Here is a 25,236-nt window from a genome sequence, read left to right as displayed (position 1 = left end):
CACTCATCATGTAAAGGATTGCCATGGGAAGGGGGAACAGTTGGTTCTGAGATGAGCCTTTTGGAGGTACAACAAAGGCCAAGGAAAGGGAATCTCAAGGAGCCAGTCTTTGGACAATTTGAACTATCAACCTTCTGCTGGGAAGTTGTGCACCTCATGCAAGCAGAGGCTGAGCGACCGGCTGGTGGGAGGTGCTGCCTCAGGGGCATATCTTGGAGCAGGGAGTGGGCCAGCCTCTAAGGAGAGGAATGGAAGTGAGAGCTGGGACCTGGCTTTGGGGCCCAAGTCTCTACTCCATTGCAGGAAATAACAAGAATAGGTCCAAGCTGGAAGGCATCGAATAAACTTCCAGATTCTGAAGCCACCGAACTCCATCTTTTCTTCAGTTCTGAAGGGAGGAAAATTGCAGGTGTCATTATGCTTTAAACCTGTCCTTTTGATTTCTGAAAAAGGATGAAGAGTCTTTGAGCCTCCAGTGTCTCAAAGAAACCTTGGCCCCCACTCAGCAGGGAGAGCGAGAGGCCGGCAGATGAATGTCTCCTATTGGACTTCCAGTAGGGAAAATCAGGTGACTTCCAGGTTGCCCCACCTGCCCACCTTAGGAGACCAGGAGCTGCACTTCATCCTCCACTTGGGCACCAGCCTCAGGCCTCCACGCAGAGGGCAGCCCCACCCACTGTCTCTTCCCCCTGCCGATCCCCTGAGGAACTGGGCAGAGAAGGCCAGCTTGCATGGCCTGTCTGGTGGCTTCTAGTCTCTTCCTTCCGACAAACCAAGGTACAGAGTTCCTTCCTCCTGCCAGTTTGACTTTGCTATTTGTTAGCTGGGAACCGTTTCATGTAACGTGCTCTCTGTAGCTGAGAGCTCTGTCCTAAGCCGCAGTCATGCTCCTAAAGCTGCAGGTGGCTTTGGGAGTATGACAGTTTCTGCCCTGAAAGGTTTTAAGGTTGGACATTGCCCTGCCCTCCCTTCCTCCTGCAGTGGACAGATCAGGTGCTCCCAGCCAGAGCTGGAGGTCAGGGGCACTCATTGGCTTTCCTCCCCCCAGCTGTGGAAACCCGGTAGGACACCTCCCAGGCCAGCCAGAGAGTTTGGCCTGGAGTTTTGAATCTCTCTGGAGACATATCTGCACAAAGGCATGCACTGTGAGAGCTTTGTGAGCTGTGGGGAGGACGTGCACGGTATTGAGACTCTTTGGGAATCTCAGGAAATGCTGGATGCCAGGAGCCAGTCAATGCTATTGATCAAGAAACACAAATAGAAGTTTTCCCAGGGCTCTTTTCAGAGATCTTGATGATAGAGAGAGGCCTAAGGGGCATGAGTGACAGGCAGGATGGGACAAAGAGGAGTGCAATGGCTAAAGGTCCCTTCCTGGTGGCTGGGAACACTGATGGAGTCAGAGGGGACAGCAGTGGAGGGGCCTTGGGCCTCACCCTAATGGCCCTCCCAGAACTGCACAGCTAGGGGCAGCCAGTCTGTGATCTCACATTCTGCACTAGGTTCCTCTCATGGGGTCTGTTCTCGGTGGCCCATTTATCCCATTGCCAGCTCCTCTTGCTCCCCTGTTCTATTGACAGTGGCCGTATGGTACAAGAGGACAGGGTGAGAGACAGAACAGAAGGGCTGGCTGGAGATGTGAGACAAGGCAGAGCCTGGAGCCTTCACGGAACGGTGTGACACTGTTGAGTTTGGGGATGGGATGACTTGGTGATGTCAGCCACCAGGAAGGCCTCCCGAAGGAAGAGTGACAGGGCCTCCATCTGACACCCTGAAGCCTTTGAACGCATGGGCCAAGGTCAGCCAGCAAGGTCTGGTGTGGGGGTGTCAGTGGATGGTAGCTGGCTGCATGTGAGGAGCCTGCGGGGTGCTGAGGGCCCTCGGGAGAGCGTGCAGACACCAGCACAGTTCTTCCTGAGCTTACAGGCCACTGGAGCAGGAGACCACAGAGAAGGTAACAGAACACAGAGCTTGGCGTAGGTGTCAGTGTGAGGTGGGTTATGGCTTCCAGAAGGCAAGCCTCCCAGAAGGGGTGAGATGGACGATGTTCGGGCCTTAGTGGGCCTGAGGGATCTGGTGAGGTGCAGTCATGAATGAAGAGGACAAGGTCTGACTAAGGGAGATGGCTGGTGAACCTGGGGATTGTGGGTAGCTACAGTAGGCCAGCCTGGCTCTCTGGAGAGGGGCCACTGGGGCCTTGAAGTGGAGAGGGACAGCGGAGTAGGCCATAAAGGCTGTCTTTGAGGACAGCAGTACCTATGGAACAGCCAGGGCCGCAGACTCTGAAACAGGATCAGTAGCCAGGATCAGGTCCCTGCTGGGACTAGCCCTAAGTGACCATTTCCTCTCTGGTGGCCTCTGGGCTCGGGATAGTACCAGTCTTGTCTTGGATATGTCTAGGGGAACTTGAGGGCCTCCTCGCCAGTCCCTCCTCTAACTGGCTGCCCCTCACCTGGCACTTCCCCAGTCCCCCGCCTCAGCTGTCCCACGGGGTCCCCTGGCTCTCTCTGGTGCTGCTGCCAGCGCCTGCAGGGACTCTAGGGCACAGCCTCAAGCCGGTTTCATCTGAGCATCTTGCACCACAGATCAATCAGGAGCGAGGGCTCAGGAGGGCCTGGCAGGGAGAGGCAGACAGCAGCAGCGTGTTCCTGCTGATGAACGAGCCCGGGCCACCATCCATCCTAGACCTTCATTAGGGCAGCAGAGAGCCATTTTGCATGGCCGTGTGGGCTCTCCTCCCCTCTCCTCTCCAGGGTGATTGATGCCCCCTGGGTCCCCGCATCCCTCGTGAGGTGAGAGCCCTGCCTCAGCACGCCCACGAGGAGTAGAGGCAGCAGCCTGATTACGCATGGTTCTTGCCCGTGTGCCGTGGGCGCAAACTCGTTGGTCTGTCAGAGTGGCTGGGGGTGAACAGATTTAATATCCCTTAGAATTCATGGTGCTGGAAGACTGGAAAATGCCAGCCTCCTAAATTTTAATAGATCTTTGACTCTCCCCACAAGATTGCAAATAGATGAAATCCGGAGTGGGCCTCCGGCCAGGCCTGCAGCCTCATGCACCATGCTGGGCCTTGATCTCAGAGATGGCACCCTCTGTGGTTCTCTTTCCTCTCCTTATTCCTTGCTTCTTCCTGTCTTTGCTGCTAGATTGGGCAGAGGGCATGCCTTATATCAGGAGGAATCTGGATCAAGAGAAGGCGAGATCTAGGTTGCAGATCTGGTTCAATGTGGCCCGGCACCTGATAGCTGGGGGTGCATGGTGCTGCCCTGCAGTCATGCTTGGGCCACTATCTGAGGTCTGCCTCACCTGTGCCCACTGACACTGCATGGCCAGGTTGCTTCTGCTTGTATATGTTCGATGCAAGAAAGGTCTGGAGACCCCAGCCACTGTCTAGGTGGTGAAACCCGGTTTTCTTCTGGGTTCTCTGGTGGTAGCATATTTTCCGACATAGGAAGGACACATGTGAATTCAAGAGGGGGTCTTAGCATCTTAAAGGCTGAAGCATACAGATATCAGAATCAGAAAGGGAACTAAGATAGAAAGAAAAGGGGGACAAAGGACTATGGCTGTTTTGGATATTTGTATCTCAAATGGAAGGTTTTTAGTTTTGCATTTTCCTTGTTCTGAGGATCTACAGTGCCTCTCCTCCATCAGCCAACCATGTGGCAATGGGATGTTGTGTTTTGGAGTAGGGGGACTCAAGAAGGGAGACCCAGGCCACACTCTATGGAGGAGAGAGCACTCAGGATGAGTGGAGTCTGTGCTGTGCGTGGAGGGTATGGTGACAGATGTGCAGAGTCCTGGGTGCCAGGTCCTCATGAGAACAGTCTCCGAGGGCTCTGCACTGTGCCTCTGCCTAATATCAGGTGAGAATACCTTGAGGTCATTTCCCTGTAAAGAATGGTGCTGTGGGACCTGGATCATCAGACAGGTGACAATACGTTTTCTGGGAGGTCAATGGGACAGAGACTGGACTGCATTGGTTCTAAAGCACCAGCCTTGACTTTAACCCTTTGGGAAAACTCAAAGGTACGATTGAGCTGCTTTCTTACCCTCTTCCCAAGGGCTACAGATACAAAGTAAGACTCTTGCTCTAAGTTCTTGACAGCACCCCCAAGAGGGGAAACTCCACCAGCACATGAGACAGAGGCAGGAGAGGAACATGCTCTCCAGCCCTATTGCTCCCAAACCAGGGATTCTTTACCGTATTTTCTGCCCTGACATTCCTGACAAGGGGACACATGCTTAGTCAAGGCTTCCGGACTCTGCTATGCTACGGACAAAACAGGCCAGAGGTCTTGAGTGATGTGTGGGTACTTCTCACCCCTGTTCCATGCACTACACATGTCACCATGCCCAGTCCAGGGCCCTTCTGTGGACATTCATCTCCAATTGATTCAGAAGCTCCTGCCTCCAGCCCCAAAGAGGAATTGTGGCCTCACGAGTTCTGGCTGTGGAAGACCACAGACAAGCACTGCCATCCAAGATGGAGGGCGGGCAGGGGACAGAGCAGGGCCACATTGGGAGCATTGCATTTGCGATGTGACCTTGTTCTTTTAGAGCATAGCCAGTGGTGGCTGGAGCCTCTTCACCATTAGCCTCTTTTGCTCTGCATATGCACAAGGGGACAGAGAAAGGTGCTGAATCCCCAAAAGGCCATGTCTACTCCTGGGCCTCATTGTGTGTCTGGGGGTGGGGGTGAGGAAGACCACAGCATGGGTTTTCTATCAACTGAGGCTACAAGGATCTTCTTGGTGGCCTTCCCCACTAGACCCATGGGGCTATGCAGGGTCCATCTAACATTCAGGAGTGACCAACAGGAAAGGGTCTTGATGAGACTGCAGTCCCATCCCAGATCCCCCATGCATTGTATGTGGGGAGGTGAAGGTTGAACCAGGTGCCCCCATATGTGGGATTAGACCCGTGAAAGCTGACCTGAGGGCTGAGTGTGGCTTCTCAAGGAACTGAGGCTTCAGGATTGCTTTAGATCCAGGGCTGGTTGGAGCCAAAGCCCACCCTACAGCATAGCCATTACAGTTGGAGACTCGGAAACCAACCCAATCTCATAGGGTGGAGCTGAGGAACTTGGACCATAAAGACTCTACTCCCCAGGACATGGACCGTAAGAGTGGAAACAGCAATGGCTACTCTTTTCTGGCCAAGTAACCCTTGTCAGAGGCTGCAATAAGTGCGTGGTGAATAATATTTCACTGACTTCCCTCAAATGACTTGTGAAGTGGACATTATTATTCTCATTTAATGGTTGGCTAAACATGAGCCTTAGGGGTCTGAGTAATTTTCTCAAGGTTGTACAACTAGACAGGCAGTGGTAGAGCCGAGCCTCACACCCGGGTCTGCCTGATCCGGTGTGGTCTGGACTTGGCCACACTGGCTCATGGCTGTCTCCTTGTATGGAGTGCTGTGTGACTCAGTGGGGAGGGGACTAGAGATGTGGGTGCTGCCTAACTTGGGCTACTCATTTAAACCCTGAGTATCAGCCGGGGCTTGGCAGAAACAGATGGCACAGTCAAAAGAGGTGATTGAGGAGAGATTAATGAAGGAACTGTTTACAAAGATTTGCACAGAGTTAAAGACAGACAATGAAGATGACAAGGCACTTGGGGACTAGCAACAGTGCTCAGGCCTGAAGGACAGAGGGAAGGAGCCTTGTTATCAGACATGAGCAAGAACCACAGTTGTTGGAGAGGGCGGTCACCCTCTGCAGCTCAGAAAGAGGAGCTGGGAAGTGTACCCAGCATCCCCCAGGCTCCTGCCAGCAAGGGGGGCTATCTAATATAGTCTACACGGCCTACCTCCAAGGACAGAACAGGGTAGAGTAGGGTGGAGAGTAGATCTGCTAGCATGTGGGCTTTGAAGGAAGCCTCTTCCTTCTTTGCATCTGCATCCTCAGACTCCCAGCCCAGAGCTCAAGTATTTGTTGGAAGGTATCCAACAGCCTTATATCCAAGCATCCTAACCCTTATGTCTTGAATCATGCCCACCCCCATTAAAAAAGACCTGTCAAAGTCTTAATCCTCACTACCTTACAGTGTGACTTTATTTGGCAACAGGGTTATTGCACATATTGGTTAACATGAAGTCATCCGAGAAGAGGGTAGCCTCCTAATCTAAGGACACCAGTATGACTGGTGTCCTTAGAAAACGGGCATGAAGACAGAGACACTCAGGGTGAATACTGTGTGACTATGAAAGCAGACCAGAGTCACACAACAGCAAAGCAAGAGACACTAAAGTTCACCAGCAAGCTTCCAGAAGCTGGAATAAGGAAAGGTTCTCCTCTCTGAGTTTCAGAGAAAGCACCATGCTCCCAGCATCTTGATTTTGGACTTTTAGCCTCCAGAACTGTGAGACAATCCATTTCTGTTGTTTGAAGCCAACCGGTTTGTGGTGCTTTGTTCCAGCAGTTCCAGGAAACGGACAGACCTCCTCCAGTCAGTTCCATGCTTTATTAGGGAAAAGCTCATGTGGAGGGCAAGCATGCACGTCTGAGATACCATGGGACAAAGCCAGACCTGGGACTCAGGAGGCAGAGGGTCATCCTGGCTCCAGAGGTCCTCTTCAGGTGTTTGCTTTGTTTCTAGGACACACACTCTCAGAACTAGGAGCCAAAAGAGGAGATGGATCCTCCCAAGACACATAACAAGTCCAAGGCTCTGCTGGGCAGAGAACCAGCCCTTCCAGAGCTCATTCCCAGCCTCTTCCAATTCCCCACACTGAACAGACTTTTCAGGTGTCCAGCCTGGTCTGCTTCCCTGGGAGCAGTTGGAAGAAGGGAAATGAGAACCCTGCCTCTCGGCTTCCCAGCTCCTTCACGAGCTGTGCCTCATGTGTCAACCAAGACCAGTTCTGGAGCCTGTCCCAACCCCTTGAGGCACATTTCTGTGCTGTGACCTGTCAATGCTGTGGCTTCTTTCTGTTTACCATAATTAATTGCACCTTGGAACATAAAAGAAACAGAAGGAGAAGGGCGTGGCGGGGAGGAGTGTGCTGATCTGTGGGTTCTTTAAAAGAGCAAATTTCACAGTTTGTATTTATAATTCAAATGCCTGTTCAGACTCACTCAATCAGTCAGTCATTCAGCAGATGGATTGGATTGGCTCCTTCAGTTCACACAGGCTTGTTTCTCTCCCCCACTGGCCACTGCCACCCATCACTCAGTGGAGATGTACATAATAGCTCCCTTTCGCCTAGCATTTTTGCACTTGGCAAAGACTGTAAATACATGTTAGTCAGATGAGTGTTCTTAAGAAAACAGAGAGCGTCTTTCTTGAGCGTGGCCCGGTTGGCTCAGAGCTTATGTAGGAGGGAAGCTTCTGCCTTGCACTCAGACCTGGCTTGGTTTGCTCATCTGTGCAGCTGGGACTTAAACCCCGGTCTCCAGGGTTTATTGATCTTTCATCTTGGAAGCATCTCCCCATGCTCTGTGGGCTGGAGGTCACAGCTCTGCCCTCTCAAGGTACTTAGAATGTACTTGAGACAGAAGTATCCAAAACCAACAAGCAAAACCAACCATGCAGACAGGATGAGCTATTCAGAGGAAGGAAGACCTCCATGCTGGTAAGGCGAGGGTGAGTTCTGAAATCCAAGGCTTCCATAGATGGAGACGAAGAGGAGAAGTTCCTGCAGGAGGAACAAGCTGAGCAACAGTGAGGAGCCGAAGAAGGGGATTCCTTTGGAAAATTGAATCTCCATTTGGAAGAGGTGTATGAATCAGAAGGAGCTTCCAGATTAGCTGTTGGTGGCATTGGATTTGAATTAGTGGAGAGATTTTGATGATTCTAAAGTAGGGAAGCAAGATGTGATGGAAGAGGCGTTTTTAGAAGTTAAATGTTTATTTCTGCATTTAGGTCTTGTTCAGCAGCCTAATGACAAGGAAGCTCATCTGTCAATGGGCATCCCTATCCCAGCAGGTGTTGTAATTTCCCTTACATCTCTGGCCTTGCCCTGCTGTGCCACCTGGTTGAAACACCACCTCAGTTGCATCTGTGGGGCACCCACAGCTTAGTGATTCAGGGCTCATGGTGCACGAGCTCATTGTCTTCATAACTCCCGGATGTGGGAATGAGCTGTCCTGTGCTCCTCCCCTCCCCTGTGGCTGTGCTGCTAATTTTCTCATCTGAGATAATGATATAATGAACATCTTCCTGATATGGGGCCCTCCTCCCCCTTTTCCTTTGGAATTATTTCCTTTGGACAAATCCCTGGGAGTGAAATGACTGGGTGGTCAGAAGACCTGAGGTTCTGTAAGGCTTTGTTTAGTATGGCCACACTACTTTCCAGAAAGCTGAAGTATTTACGTTGACAGCAGAAGAAGAGGTTGGCAGCTGCATAGAGAATGGTTCAGATGGGAATTTGGGGGTTACACACTAGCTGGGAGGTGATCACTATGATCCCAATGTGCAGGGGTGGAGCCTTGGGAGTGAAGTACTCAGCTTAAAGAAACAAAACAAAACAAGACAAAATGATTCTGCAAAGAAGGAAACAATGGAATTTGAATGATGTAAGAGCACACGGGAAAGGAAGAAATCAAAACTAAATACCTCGGAGGTTTCACACCCAGGTTCTAGGGAACGGTGATAGGAAACTTTGGAAGGTGGTCAGTGTGAAGAAAAGGAGCGGGAAGAGGAGGAGGAGGAGGAGGAATAATAAGAAGAGAACCACCACAGAGAGAAGACATGGGGTGGGGTGGACACGTGGGAGATGGGTGTGAACAGTTTGCTGGAAACACTTTCTCACTTCAACCTTCTGTAGCTGAGCTGGGCCCAGGCATGGCGGATCATGGACCCCTGAGTCTGGTAGCACATCTCATAGTTCATAGTGAACCGACCCCAGCCTCAAACCCAGAGCCCACAAACCTCTCCCTTCCCAAGTCCTTGAAGTCAATTTGGAAGGGCAGGGATGGGATCATTAGGAGGCCATCCTGAACCGGTAGCAGGAGGTCTGGACCTGCTGTGAAGTTGGGGCTTAGACACCTTCGGTGCTGTCAAAAGGGCTGAGGCTCCAGAGGGCAGCAGACCACCTGATGAACCAGGTGGGCATCATTTAAGACTACTGTGCTGATGAGGCTGGCTTCCCAGGGATTGGGGTCGGGTGGGCACAGGTCTGGGCAGCATGGGAGACTCTGGGAAAGGCAGAGAGAAGGCCTGGCTGAGCTCACTCAATAGGCACCTAGTTCACTCTGGGTGTGGGACCAGGGGTGTCATTCAATGCATAAATGCATGTTATATTCCTACTACTATGGGCTCAGTCTATGGCAGGGTGTGTGTGTGTGAGTGTATGTGTGTGTGTATATGTGTGTATGCATGTGCTTATGCTTTCAAGAGCCAAGGACTGGGGAAAGGAAAGAGGAATTACCAGCTCTGTACAACTACCATTTTATTTAGTGCTCACAGCTGTCCCGTTGACCCCACCTTCCTGCCATTCACTGGGGCTGTCATTGCAGATTGTCTACTTGCATGGATATTTGATTAATGTCTGTCTTCTCCTTGGCTGCAAGCTTCCTGAGGGGTGGCATGTCTCTCTATTCTCATTCTATCTCTGGAATCTGCACAATACCCCCCTACCACGGGTGCTACTCCAAAACAGCCTTTGTTCCATGGAATACCTGGACCCCTTTTTATCACCATTTTACAGCCTACTTCCAACTATTCCCTGAAAAGGTTGAAGAGGGAGCTAGGGTTGCCTTGAGCCACGTCTGCAGGGGGCTGACTCTCAGAGGACACGAGGAATTGACTGCAGGGTGGCACTGGTCCTTTCCTGCTCAGAAGGTCTGTAGACCCCCCTTGCCCAATGCACAGGGGACACTGCTCAGGGAATGACGGGAAGCTGCTATTGCATCTGTCTGTCTGTGCTGCTGGACATTGTTACCCCCATGGCGGGATGTCGTCAATCAGCCCAATGTCTAATTAATGTCGCTCCTAAAAGAATGGCCAGGCTGTACAAAGGGAGTTTGTTTATCTCTCTTTTCTCATGATGGGAGGCTGATTTTCCCCAAATGTTAACACATCCAAAGGTGCCAATCCAGACAGAAAGAGAAACTGCTTGCAGATGCAGAGATAGCCAAGCAGAAGCTGCCTCTTCTTCATGGGAGGCTCAGATGTGGTCCAGCACCTGGATCCCCAGGCAGTGGCCCACTGCTGGTTTCTACATGGCACAGTGAGAGTTTCTACATGGAAACCTCTGTAGAAGAATGTCCCCTGGGAAAATGGGTTCTGTCCCTGTTTTCTTTCTCTCTCTCTCTCTCTCTCCTTTTAATATTTATTTTTTAGTTATAGGTAGACACAGTATCTTTATTTTATTTTTATATGGTAGTGAGGATCAAACCCAGTGCCTCACACATGCTAGGTGAGTGCTCTGTGTTTTAGTCATTTTTATTTATTTATTTTTTTGCTGCTGTGACTAAAGGACCCAACCAGATCAACTGTAAAGGAGGAAAGGTTTATTCACAGTTTCAGAGGTCTTCGTCCATAGAAGGTTGGCTCCGTTCCTCGGGGCTCGAGGTTGAACATCATGGTGAAAAAGTGTGGCAGAGGGCAGCAGCTCACATGATGATCAGGAAGCAGAGAGAGAGTGGTCTCTACTCGCCAGATACAAATATATACCCCAAAGCCACGCCCCAGTGCCCACCTCCTCCAGCCACACCCTCCCACTTCAGTAACCCATTAATCCCTACCAGGGGAACAATTCACTGATTGGGTTAAGACTCTCAAAACCCAATCATTTCTCCTCTGAACCTTCTTGCCTCACACGTGAGCTTTGGGGGGGACACCTTACACCCACACTGCAAGTCTGCCAGGTTCTCAGGCACCCTGTCCTTCTCGAGTTCTTGCTAGTCAAGCCAGCTCTTGCCAGGGACCCTTTCTGACTACTCTCTCCTGCTCATCCTCCTGATCTTCAGCATGGCTCCCACTCTGTCCCCTTCCACCTGCCTTTGCTCCTTCTCTTGTCACCCCTGGGAGTCACTCTCCCTTCTTCCTCCCAAGGGACAGGTGAGACACGCCATTCTTGCTTCTACCACTGCCCACCCCTGCTCAGGTGATCACAGGTCTTCCTGTTGAGACAGGCTCCCTCTATTCCCCACTAATGACTTTGCTTCTTGTCTCACCTTTGACCCATGATTGCTCCCAAGCAACACATCAATTCTGATTCATTGCTGTGCCCCCAATGTGTGTCCCTCTCTTGATCTTCCTCTGAGAAAGAAGACAGATCACCTATCTAATATCATTAGATTCTTGTAGGTATCACCTGGTGACTATATCATCAGATTCTTTTCATGGATAAGGAAACTGGGGTGTGGAGTGATTCAGTTATTACAATGGCGACACTATGAATTTAGACGCTTATCCCACTCAGCCTCATCCCCATAATCCAACGTAGTAGCTAGCACTAGCCCCATTCTGCAGACGAGGTGACAGAAAGGCAGGGAGAGCTTCCAGGATATGAACAAGGTCACACCTCCACCAACTGGTAGAGGTGTCCCCAGGCCCATGTGCCCACCCTGCGCTCTCTCCCCTGTGTGTGCTTCCTGACTTTCCCCACCTGAGCAGGGAGCCAGTGCTCCCAGAGGGCAGAGCCCAGGCGGTGGGCGTGGGTCCCAGAGCCATGTCCCCTACAGGCATCTCTGGATCTGACAGCAACACATGCCCTTCCAGCTGGTCTGGTCCCCATGCCACTGTTTGAGAGCAGAAGTGATGGTAAATATTTAATTGTGCTTCCACCATAACTTTCTGCCAGAACTCTCAATATGCTTTATAAATGCAAATGAGTGCTCCCTTCCTCTCCAGGGAGATGTAAACCTCCTCAAATCACTTTTATTCAGCCCCCACCAGAGTGTAATGCTATAATCAGGAGCTCTCTGTGCCAGGAAAGAAACTGCCCTTAATCATATCGAGTGGATGGTTTACGGTTTTGTGGTCTTATGTTTCCACGGTGGGCAGGGTGTAAAGAAATGGATTCCTCTTGCTGCAACTTCTGTCCAATGGACTGCATCAAAAGTATTATTTACAAGCAGATTCAATTACAGTCCTAGAGCAGGTGACTATGAATATTATGAAAATATCAGATTGTATTTATGGGCAGAAATTTCAAATGAGTCCTTGGAAAGTTTGGGGGTGGTGGGAGATACATTATTCTGAGGACTTTTGGGGCTCCCACTCCTTCCCTCACCCTAGGCCTGGCTGCAGCAGAATCTTCTGGAATCCCAGGTCTGCTGAGGGGGCCTGGTGCTGAGATTGGAGCTACTGATGTCCAAGTGGGAAGCCGGGAGACTTCACAGAAAGCACTGTGCTTCTCTAAGACCCAGTTCCCAGCTTGGCCACATGGGTGCATTTGCCCCTGCTTCAGACCCACCTGGCAAACATTTTAATAATCATGGAGATGAGTTTCCACAGAGCCTCATGGAGTGTCTTCTGAGAAGAGTATTATGTAAATTCGGTGTGTCATTATGATCGTTATTAGTGCTGTGAAGTGGAGATGAGGGGGAGAGGGAGGGACGCTCCATGCAGGGACCGGCCTCCCCAGCTGTCAGAAGAGTCAGAGGGGAAAACAAACTCCGGAAGCCAGCTCCACTGCCTGGGTCCCACCGGATATTCCCGGGCATGACTCTCAGTCTGAACCCAAACTCAAATTGGGCAAGAAAATACAGCTTGCTTTCTTCACTTGAACCCTTGACAGTTTCCAGTGTGAGCCCTGTTATGGTTTGTATGTGAGGTGACCCCCCAAAAGCTCACACGTAGGACAATGTAAGAGGGTTCAGAGGGGGAAAATGATCAGGCTGTGAGATCCTTAACCCAATCAGTGAATTAATCCCTGATGGGGTTAACTGGGTGGTGACTCAAAGCAGGTGGGTGTGGCTGGAGGAAGTGGCTCACTGGGGGAGTGGGCATGGGGTGGACATTTGTATCTGGTGAGTGGAGTCTCTCTGCTTCTTGATCACCATGTGAGCTGCTTCCTACTGCCACCATGATGTTCTGCCTCACCTGGAGGCCCAAGGAATGGAGCTGGCTTCCTGTGGACTAAGACATCTGAAACCGTGAGCCCTCAAATAAGCCTTTCCTTCCCTATAGTTGTGCTGGTGGGGTCTTTTAGTCACAGAAGCAAAAAAACAAGCCCCAACTCCATTGATGGGACAGAAGCAGTACCTAGGTTACCAGCAGACTACACTGGGTCAAGTTGGGGTTGGGAAGGTGCTCCACGGCTTCGTCTCTTGTCCAGACAGGTGCCCGTTGATATACTCCATACCCAAATTGACCCTTGCTATAGTCCATGCAGGTCCCATTGGGTGGTCCCATGTCCCCTTTATTGGACCCACTCAAGTCCTCCAGCTCCCTTGGCTCTACCAATGCCACCTCAGCTAGTAGGCACTCACTGCTCTCACCACACTGGGATGCTGGTGTCCGAGGCCCTGTTACCTGGACAGACTCTCATTTCTCTGCTGGGGCTAAGGCAGCTTTTTGCGATTGCAGACTGTTTCTCATCAAACCTTTGCTTAATACCAGGAGTCTTTCCTATTTTCTAATGGGTCCAGGATTTTGGAATTCTGCATTCTGCATTTATAACTCTTTCTGAAGCAAATGAGTATGGACTGGCTGTATGTATGGGGGGTGGGGCAGGGTGGGGCAGGGGACATAGAGGTGGGGGAAATCAGAATCACATATCAATTATGTTTCACTACTCCTTGTCTGTTCAGCACTGATGTGGCTAGGATGTGCTGTTATTCCTTTGATACGTATCCCAGGGAATCCAGGTCAGTAAGGTAACAGTTGCACCAGCCCATGTGACACCATTGGGTGAATTTTAAAAGATACCCCTCTACCAGGTGTGGTAGCATGCACCTGTATTCCCAGCTGTTTGGGAGGCTGAAGCAAGGGGATTGGTTGAAGTTGGTTGTTTGTGGACAGTCTGTGAGGTCTTTTGTTTGGAGACCCTGTCTCTTAGAAACTAAAAAAGATGCCTCTTTGGAACAATTGGAGAACCACATGCAAAAATAAGATAAAGTACATTGATCCATACCTTTCACTTTATCCCAAACATGAACTCAAAATGAATCACAAAATAGGAGAAAAGTCATTGTGAACTTGGTGAGGCAGAATTCTCAGATATGACAGTTAAGCTATAAAAGAAAAATTTGATAAACTGGACACTGTCAAAATTAAACACTTGGGCTTTTTAAAAAGGCACTGCTAAAGCAATGAAAAGATGAGCCACAGAATAGGAAAAAGTATTTACAAATATCTGAAGAAGTTCTTATAAATCAGAACTCTTGGGAGCTTCCAAAATGGCTAAATAGAGGTGTCCAGCGGTGGCCTCCTTCACAAAGAAGGACCAAAACAACGTGTGAATAGCTGCATTGGAGGTGATGGCTGAGGGGGAGATCTGAAACTCACAAGGGAGAGATGGGGACCTTGTAATAGGAGGTGCTGAGATGGCAGCGTAGAGAGAGGAACATAGCACACCACTACCTCTGACCCCAGCCCTCTGAATGGGGGGACTCCTCTTTGTGGGCAAATGGTAAATGGAAGAGTTTGGCAGACCCCCATCACTGGGAATGCCAGCAATACTAGCTTCTGGAGAGTTCCGTAGTCATCATAGGTTCAGAGCCAGTCAGGAGAGGTGCCTGGAGTGTGCGACTGTAGCTTTGCTTCAGAGAAGGAACTCACATCATCTCCTCCCTCACCCTCAAGGTCCAGGATGCAGCAGTAATAGTGCCCTATTGAGAATGGAGTCAATAGGTATCTGCACTGCCCCAGGGGACAGAAACCCCTGCATACCCCCACTGTGGAGTCCCACAAATATGCTACCACATTCACACAAAAGCTTGCAGATTGTGAACCCAGTGGTGCAATTGTAACTCCAGTGCCCATGTCCACACCGTGCCCTGTGCTACAGGAGACAGACGGGTTAGCACAGTGATGCTCCCCACCGGATCGGAGGAAGCAAAACACTAGCCTCCTCCCATGTCATACCTCCCTGCCACTCACTGCAGCTGTCAGCACATGGTCCCACTGGGCCTGGGGTTGGGCCTCCCATGATTCATGCACCCCATGCCACTGCCTTTGAAGTACACTACCAAGAGACCTGAAGATATGCCTCCCACTGGATCCCTGCTGCCAGCAGTGCTCTCCCAAGTTGGGCTTGGGCATACATCTCCTACTCCATGTCCCAATGCCACCACTGCCGATGGTGGAGCTTGCCTGAACAGCGCCTGGGGAAACAGCTACCTCACTCCACATCCCTGGGACCACCATTCCCATTGCTGGAGTTGTTACATGATGGGCACCCCACCACTACCACTGTGGGCACCACACCCACCTGGGCTGCTAAAGTGTCCCCACCCTCATGCACTCCTTGGAGATGGATGAGCTTTCTGTCCCCAGTGCCACATGCACCATGCCTGAAACTATCAATTATAGCTGAAGAAGTTATACCGAGACTTCACTATGGCATTCAACTAGAACAAAAGTTCAGCAACCCAATGTGCTTAGGTACATCTTCAGGAGACAGTCTTTTACTCGATAAAACTGGTAGAGATAAGGATCCACCAAATATGCAAATATTATGTAGGCACACAAGTACTGTAACAAAGCAAAGTACCATGATGCCTCCAAAGGTGTATACCTCTCTAGCAACAGCCCCCAAAGGGAAAAAAAAAAAGAATCGATGAAATGCCTGAATAATGCAAAAGAATGGTTCTAAGGAAACTCAAAAGAGAGACAAGAAAATACAGACAGATAATTTAATGAAGTTTAAGAAAACAACTTATGATATGAATGAGAGGTATAGCAAGGAGACAGAGACTGTGAAAAAGAACCAAACAGAAATTTTGGAACTGAAGAACACAATATCAAATAAAAAAAATATAGTTGAAAACTTCAACTACCGAATAGATCAAACTGAAGAAATAATTTCTGAGCTTGAAGACATTTTTTTAAATATCCTAGACCTCCCCTCACCCAAACAATAAAGAATAATTCTGAGACTATGACTTTGGGGACACCATTAAAAGAATAATTTTTTTTCTTTTTTGCATTAGGAACATTCAAGAATGAAGAGAGGGGAAAGACATAGGAAATATATTCAGTGAAATAATAGGTGAATATTTTCCTAATCTTGGAAAAGAGGTGGACATCTAGGCTTAGAATGCCCAAAGGACCTCAAAGAGATTTGTTCAAAAAAGTCCTCTTCATGATGTATTATACTCAAATTGTCAGAAGTCAAAGACGAAGCAGCAAGAGAAAAGTATCAAGTCAAATTTAAGAGAATCCTTATTAAACTACTAGAATATTTTTCAGCAGAAGCCTCCTAGGAGGGAACAAGATGATGCAAAGTTCTGAAAGAAAAAAAAAATATGCCAACCAAGTAAATTATACCCGGAAAAACCATCCTTCAGAAATAAAGACTTTCTAAGACTAACAAAAACGGAGGGAATTTACCATCACCTACAAAAAATGCTCAAAGAAGTCCTACATCTGTGATCAAAATAGGTAACTACCTATTATGAAAACTAGTGAAAGATAAAACTCAATGAATGGTAAAGCAGATGCATAAATGAGGAAGAGAAAAGAATAAAATCCTAACCAGCACAGAACCACCAATAAACCACAAAAATAAACAATAAGAGAGATGAAACTGAACAAAGGACATTGAAACAATCAAAAGACAATTAACAAAATAGCAGTAGTAAATTTTTATTTTTCTTTTTTGACATTAGGAAGCAGGGCTTTATTTTGCAATATGGAGGAAACATACTTTGCCCACCTGCCCCAGACATAAATAGTTACCACTCAGAAACTGGCCAGCAATGCCCCTTGTGGACCCCTTGCAGGGTTCTAAAGACAAACCTGAGCCCGAAAATTCTTTCTTCCCTTAAACACACCTATATCATTATTTACAGAATTCACTTTTCTACTGGTATCAAAAATTATACTAAAAATGTATCACTAAAGTCACTTTATTATATTTTTTCCCCACTTAAATTTCTTTTCTAAATATCTTCCCTGTCCTGATGACTTCTGCCTCGTATTTTCTTGGTGTATACTGTGTCCTTATCCTTCTTTAGGTTTTCTGCACATCTCTTGGCACCTTGGGTGACTCTCTGCTCCGATTCACTCTCCAGTCTAGGTGGCAGCCCGGCTTCCCGGACCTCAGACACCTGAAGTCTGAATTTGAGGTTGCTCCTTTCTCTCCCTGGTTCCTTGTAGGGACTGCCATGCTTTTCTCCCTCACTTCCTCCTTGGCTGAGTCTAAAAATTTTAAGAAACAAAATTGAACCTGGGGAAGAGCATAACCCCAACTGGGAAACTGAATAAAAGGAACACAAATTAAAGATTTGGGGCCTGCTGATAAGGGAATGTTGCTGCAAAGCAGTAGTAAATCCTTATCACTAATAATCTTGAATATAAATGGATTAAATCCCTCAATCTAGAGAAATAAAGTGGCTGAATAGATTAAAAACTTGCACTCAACTACACGCTGCCTACAAGAAGCTCACCTCAGTCAAGAAAACATACAGATTAAAAGATAAGGGTTGCAAAGGGAGGGGGAGGGGAGGGGTCCTGGGGGCAGGAAAGGTGGCAGAATGAGATGGGCATTATTACCTAGGTACATGTATGACTGTACATATGGTGCAACTCCACATTGTGAACAACCAGAGAAATGAAAACGTGTGCTCCATTCGTGCACAATGAATTGAAATGCATTCTGCTGTCATATATACCTCATTAGAACAAATAAATAAATAAAAGATGAGGGTGGGACAGATGAATGGATAAAGAAATTGTGGTATATATACATAATGGACTATTACTCAACCGTGAAGAAGAATGATTTTATGATAGTCGCTGGTAAACGGATGGATCTGGAGACTCTCATGCTAAGTGAAATAAGCCAATCCCCCAAAACCAAAGGTCAAATGTTCTCTTTGATCTGTGGATGCTAAATCTCAAGAAAGGGAAAGGAAGAGAAGAATAGACGTTCAGGGGATTAGACAAAGTGGAATAAAGGGAAGGGAGGGATGATAGGCGTAGGAAAGACAGTGGAATGAATTTGACATAACTTTCCTATATACATATATGAATATACCACAGTGAATCTCAACATTATGTTTATCTACAAGACTGAGATCCTAATTAGAATAAGATATATTCCATGTTTGTATAAACATATCAAAATAGATTCTACTCTAATGTATAACTAAAAAGAACAAATAAAATTTTAAAAAATTGAAGAGTTGGAAAAAAAGTCATTCCAAGCAAATGAAAACCAAAAATGAGCAGGAGTAGCTATACTTAACACACAACCAGAATAGAGTATAAGTAAAAATAGTATAAAACGTCACTATGTAACTATAACATTTTCTACTCAACAGGAGGACATGACAACTATAAACACTGGAGCTTCCAATTATATAAAGCAAATATTATAAGATCTAAAGAGAGATATATAATAGTTGGAGACTTCAACACTACATTTCCATGAGTGAACATATCATCTAGACTCACCCCAAAGTTGATAAAGAACCATTGGAATTAAGCTGTACTATAGACCAAATGGATCTAACAAACACTTGCAGAAGATGTCTATAATAGTGCAGAGTTCAAATTCTTTTCAATTTAAGGAACTAGAAATGCAACAGCAAATTAAACTCAAAATTGAGAGAGGTAAAAACTAAATGAATATCAGAGCAGAAATAAACAAAATACAGACTGAGAAAGCAAGACAAAGATTGATGAAATGAAGAATTTTTTTTAAATCAAATTAGTCATAGATGTTATGGTTTATATATAGAAAAACCCTATAAACCTTTAGAGAGGCTATCCAGAAAGAGTATGGGGGGAGAAGACACAAATAAAATCAGTGATGGAAAAGGAGATATTATAACTGATACCTCGGAAATACACAATCATTAGTGACTATTGTGAGCAATGACACACCAAAAAATTGGAAAAAAATAGAAGAAATGGAATAATTTCTGGACACCATATGACCTGACCAAAATGGAACCATGAAGATGTAGAACTTGAACAGACCTCCAATAATGAGCTACAAGATTGAATCAGTAATAAATCGTCTCCCAACAAAGAAAAGCCCAGAACCTGATGGCTTTGCTGCTGAATTCTGCAAAACATTTTAAAAAGAGCCAATACCAATTCTCTTCAGACTATTCCACAAAATTGGAATGGAAGAATCTCTGCCAAACTCATTCTCCGAGGCCAGCATTACCCTGATAACAAAACCAGAAAAAGACAACACACAGAAAACTGCAGACCAATATCCCCAATGAACATAAGTGTAAAAATTCTCAACAAAAATGCTAGCAAACCCCATCCAGGAGCATACTGTAAAGATTATACAGCAGGATCAGATGGGATTTATCCCAGGGATGCAAGGATGGAAACCAGATAGAAACCAGTAATGAAATACAGCACATTAACAGAATGAGGGACAAAAATCCATGATCTTAACAGACATAGAAAAAGCATTTGATAATATTCATCATCTCTTCATGATAAAACAAATTAGGTATGAAAGGAACAAAGGTTGGGGCTGGGGATGTGGCTCAAGCGGTAGCGCACTCGCCTGGCATGCATGCCGCCCGGGTTCGATCCTCAGCACCACATACAAACAAAAGATGTTGTATCCGCCGATAACTAAAAAATAAATATTAAAGTTCTCTCTCTCTCTCTCCTCTCTCACTCTCTCTAAAAAAAAAAAAAAAAAAAAAAAAAAGAAAGGAACAAAGGTTAACTCAATAAAGGCTATGTATAAAAATTCACAGCAAACATTGTGCTAAATGGGGATGGTGGGGGCTGGGGATGTGGCTCAAGCCGTAGCGCACCTGTCTGGCATGCGCGCGGCCCGGGTTCGATCCTCAGCACCACATACAAACAAAGATGTTGTGCCTGCCGAAAACTAATAAATAAAATATTTAAAAAAAAAAATGGGGATGGTGGGAAATGAAAGAATTCCCTCTAAGATCTGGATGAAAACATGGGTGAGCACTTTCCCCTATTCAATGTACTACTAGAAATTTTTGAACAATTAGGCAAGAGAAAGGGGGGGGCATCCAATTGGAAAGGAGAAAGTCAAATTATTCCTAGTCACAGATGGTATGGTTTTATATATAGAAAATCTTAATAGCCAGGCACAATGGTATGCACCTATGTTCCCAGCTACTTGGGAGACTGAGGCAGGAAGAATCATGAGTTCAAGGTCAGCCTCAGCAACTTAGTAGGACATAGTCTCAAAATAATAAAAAAATATTGAGGACATATGGGGGTATAATCCAATGGTAAAGCACACTTCAGGTTCTATTCTTAGTACTGAGAAAAGAGAGAGAGGGAGGGAGGGGAAGAGAGAGAGATATGGAGGGAGAGAGAGAGAGATATGGAGGGAGAGAGAGTCAGCCTTAAAGACTCCACTTCTTCTGTTGGAACTGATAAATGAATTCAATAAAGTTGTAGGATACAACATCAACACACAAAACAGTAACATTTTTATACACAAATAACAAATTACCTGAAAAGTAATAAAGCAATCCTATTCACATTATCTACACAAATAAAATACATAGAAATTAAGCTAACAGAGGAAGTGAAAGACTATTACAATGCAAATTATTAAGTTCTGGTTAAGAAAATTATAGAGGACATGATAAATGGAAAGACATCCCATGCTCATGGAAAAATTAATATTGTTAAAATGCCCATTCTATACAAAGCAATCTATAGATTTAATGTCATCCCCATCAAAATACCAATGGCATTCTTCACAGATTAGAAAAAAAAACAATCACAAAATTCATTGGAACCATAAGAGACCCAGAATGCACCTTAAGCAAAAGGAAAAAAAAAAAACTGGAGGCATCATAATATATGACCTGAAAACCTACTACAAAACTGTGCTAATCAAAACAGAATGGAAAGTCCAGAAATTAATCTACATGATTATTTTTCTTGGTACTGGGGATTGAATCCAGGGCCTGAAGAATACTAGGCAAGTGCTCTCTCTACCCCTGAGCTACATCCAAGGCCATACGTTTTTATGGTATTTTGAGACAGCATCTCATTTAGTTTTCCAAGCTGGCCTCAAACTTGTGATCCTCCTACCTCTGTCTCCTGAGTAGCTAGGATTATAGGCATGTACCACTGTGCCTAGTCAGCCAGCAATGTTTGACAAAGGCATCAAGAAGATACCTTAAAAAAAAGGACAGTCTCTTCACTAAATGGTGCTGGGAATGGCAGAAGGGAGGAAAGGGAAGTACTAGGCCTGAGAAGAGAGGGGGAGTACTAGGGAATGCAATAAACCTAATTATGCTGAGTGCATGTATGAATATATTACAAAGAATCCTACTTTTAGATATAATTATAATGCGCCTATTAAAAATAAGTAAATAGAAGGGAGAGCTGTAGAGTAGAAGAGAGGGACCAGGTGGAGGGAAGAAGAGACAGAATAAGAAAGTACTGCGGGATAAAGCAATTATGCGTATGTATTAATATTTTACAATGAATCCCACTAATATGTATAATTATAATGCAGTAATAAAAGCATAATTTAAAAAGAAAATAAAAAACTGACATAGGCAAAGATTTTTTGTGGGTAAGGCCTCCAAAACACAGGAAACCAAAGCAGAAATAGACAGATGGAATTGTAACAAAATAAGAAGCTTCTGTTCTGCAAAGGAAATAATCAACAGAGTTAAGAGACAACCTACAGAATGTGAGTAAACACTTGTAAACTATTTAATCTGACAAGGAGTTCATATCCAGAATATCTAAGGAATCAAACAACTCAGCAGCAAGAAACAAACTATCCAATTAAAAATGGCAAACGGACTGAATAGACATCGCTCAAAAGAAGAGAAACAAATGGCCAAGCAGTATATGAAAAAATTAATCATCATCAGAGAAATGCAAGTCAAAACATAATGAGATACCATCTCAATCCAGTTAGGATTGCTGCCATCAAGAAGATAAAAAGTAACAAATGCTGGCCAGGTTGGAGAGAAAGGGGATTCTTATACACTGTCGGTGAGAAGAGAAGGGGGAGTCCTAGGGAATGCAATTACTATAGCCAAAATGGAAATTACTGTAGCCAATATGTGAATTACTATAGCCAATATGGAAAACTAAATACTGAAAATAAGACTATTACACGATTCAGCTACCCTACATCTGAGTATACATCCAAAGGAAATGAAATCATTATATCAAAGAGATTCCTACATGCCTGTGCTTATTATAGCATCATTCACAAGAGTCAGGGTTTGGAATGGCTGAGATGTCCATTAAGAGATGAATGGATTTGAAAAATGTGGTATGTATACACAATGAAATATTATTCTTTCACCAAAAAAGGACATTATCCTGTTGTTTGTGGCAACATGGATGGAAATGGTGGACATCATGTTAAGTGCAATGAGCCAGGCACAGAAAGACAAATACTGTATGTTCTTATGCATTGGTGGGAGGTCACTAGAACCTAAGAAGGGACCAGAAGATAGAAAGTGTAGATAATGGGTATCAAAATATAGTTAAAAGAGGGGGAGTAGAGCTGATGTCGTATAGCACAGTAGGGTAACTGTAGTCTACAACAATTAATTATGTATTTCAAAGTAACTAGAAGAGTTGAAGAGTTCCCAGCACGTGGGAATGATGATGTTTGAGGAATGGAAATGTTAATCACCCTGACTTGATCAGGGTGATTAACATTTATCAAATTATAATAGTGTACATTTATCAAATGATAATAGTGTACTCCCAGAATAAGTACAAATATTGTATCTCAATAAAGGTTTTGAGAAGAGAACTCTTAAAATTCAATAGTAAGAAAATAATCGACCAACATTTAAACAGGAAAAATATTGGAACAGACATTTCACCAAAGAAGATATATGGGCGATGATCAATAAACACATGACGAGATGTTCAAAATCATTCATCAATAAGGAAATGGGAATTAAAACCACTGTGATATACCACTACTCCCCATCAAAGTGGCTAGAATTTGGAGCAAAGTGACCATTTTCATGTGCTGGAGAAGATATGGAGGGACCCTCATGCACTCTTCTCTTACAGCCCCAACCTGTAAACAACAGGAGAATGTGTCAACAAACAAACTGGTGTATTCATAAGTTGGAATTCTACTCGGCAATAAGAAGGAATAAACTCTTGGTCTGTGCCAAAACATGGACAAATCTTAACCGCGCTGTATGAAGGGGAAGTCAGTATATACTGTATGATTCCATTGATGTAAAATTCAAGAAAATACCATTTAGTTTAGAGAGACAGAAAGAAGATCAGTCATTGCCTGGGGACAGGAACCGGGTGGGTCAGGAGCAGGAGGGAGAGGTAGAGTATGAAAGCTAAAGCAGCTTTGAGGAGTGATGACCATGTTTATTATCTTGATTGTGGTGACGTGTGGGTGTGAACATATGTCAGAACTTAATAAATTGTATGCTTTAAACACATGCAGCTTATCCCCGATGGCTCCTGGGAGTGTCCAAGCAGAGTCAGGACCTCCATCATTTCCTTTCTGTGGCCAGAGGGTAATTGGTAATCAGGACATTGGCTGTTACAGTCATCCTTGCTATTTTATTGCTGGTTGCAGTGGCTGCTGGCCTTTGAGATGTGCATTTGTGTTTGGCAAAGATTCTGAAGTTCCTCGCAGAGGGGAAGATGCGGGGCTTGCATCTAGGCCTGGGCAAAGGACTTTGTGGGAACACCAAGTCTTGGGACAACAAAGACACCTGAGAGGGAGGCAGGACAGAGTGTGGGGGAGCAAAGAGGGCAGAGGAGGAGGCCCAGGAAGACCTGAGGAGTGGGTTCAATTTGGCTACTGGACCAGCATGGCCTGCAAGAGCTTCTGGGTAGAGCGATTTGAGAAGTAACTGGATCTTGGGATAAAGTGGTGGGTGGGCAAATGACTCCACCCCACACTGATAGCTTGGGGTCCGTGGGGAGAGACACTGGACTGGGTACCAGGACCCTTGAGGTCTGTGGTGATCTTAGCAGATCTCTTCCCTTCTCTGAACCTTGGACTTCCCGGGGTGACCTGGGCTTGAAGATGCCCAAGTCTCCTTCTAACCCTGACCTTTACTCTGACAAATGGCTTTGTGAACGTGAGGGCCCCTGTCCAGCAGTCCTGACTCATCTGTCTTGTTTTATTTTGATTTGCAGAGACATTAATGGACACCAGGACTGCTACCGCGGAGCTGGGCTGGACGGCCAATCCTGCCTCGGGGGTGAGTGTCAGACCATCGTCCTTCAATACTGCGGTGAGGGGCTGGGGATGTGGCTCAAGTGGTAGCGCGCTCGCCTGGCAAGCGTGCGGCCCGGGTTCGATCCTCAGCACCACATACAAACAAAGATGTTGTGTCCGCCGAGAACTAAAAAATAAATATTAAAAATTCTCTCTCTCTCTCCCTCTCTCACTCTCTCTTTAAAAAAAAAAAAATACTGCGGTGAGACCTAGGTCTGTAGGATGGCTGGGGGAGCAGAGCCCTCCCAGAAGGGCACCCGTAGGGATGGAGTACAGGTGGGCATGGCTGGTTCTATGGCCCATCCACAGAGGCGCAGCCCCAGGAGTCTTTGACCTAAGTTGCTGCCTAGTGTGGTGATATAGACCATCTCTTATCACAGTCCTCTTGAGATCTTGACCCACATAACTCAGGCTGTGGCTGTGTGGGAACAGAGCACACGGCTAGTGACATCTATAATGCCCACAGGGGCTTCAGAGAGGGCAGAGATATTAGGGCATAGCTGGAATTCATCAGGGCTGGAGTGCTCTTTCTCCTGGAGCTAGTCCTAGAGAGAGACAGTCTTCATTCACTGAACAGTGTGAATGGCCAGACCCCATAGCTACAAAGATGGATAGCCTTGAGAGTCTGGTTGGTCTCCTGTGGGGACCAACACATTCATGGGTAAGCAGGAGTGCATCTCTCCTCTGTGACCCTGGGGAGATCAACAGGCAGGTGTGGTGCAGAGGTGGGAGTGAGAAACCCAGAGGCAGACAAAAGGTCTTTGCAGAGAAGGTGCATGGGAGGTGGGTTTTGAAGAGTGAATAGGAGTTTCAAAGATGGCGCATGGAGAGTCTGGGAAGAATAGATGAGGGGAAAGTGCAGTACACAGCAAGGTGTGGATAGTGCTGAGACGGGCTGGGTGTGGGGTGGCATGTGGCATGGAGTGAAGGGCCGTGACTGCCAGGCTGAGTAAAGAACTTGAA

At 46.3% G+C, this 25,236-nt stretch overlaps 1 protein-coding gene across 1 annotated transcript in view; it reads left to right on the top strand.

Moving 5' to 3' along the window:
- The first annotated feature begins 24,199 nt into the window (after nucleotides 1-24,199).
- Nucleotides 24,200-25,236, top strand: part of Ephb1 (EPH receptor B1) — a 280,914-nt gene continuing 279,877 nt past the window's right edge. The window contains exon 1 of the mRNA XM_076867077.2: nucleotides 24,200-24,256. Within this exon, the coding sequence (XP_076723192.2) occupies nucleotides 24,200-24,256 (57 nt within the window). The remainder of the gene's footprint in view (nucleotides 24,257-25,236) is intronic.

The sequence above is a fragment of the Callospermophilus lateralis genome, chromosome 10, assembly GCF_048772815.1.
Source record: "Callospermophilus lateralis isolate mCalLat2 chromosome 10, mCalLat2.hap1, whole genome shotgun sequence".
In the NCBI taxonomy this organism is placed as follows: Eukaryota; Metazoa; Chordata; class Mammalia; order Rodentia; family Sciuridae; genus Callospermophilus; species Callospermophilus lateralis.
Note: the sequence above shows the minus strand (reverse complement) of the source record. Positions and strands in the feature narration are given on the sequence as shown.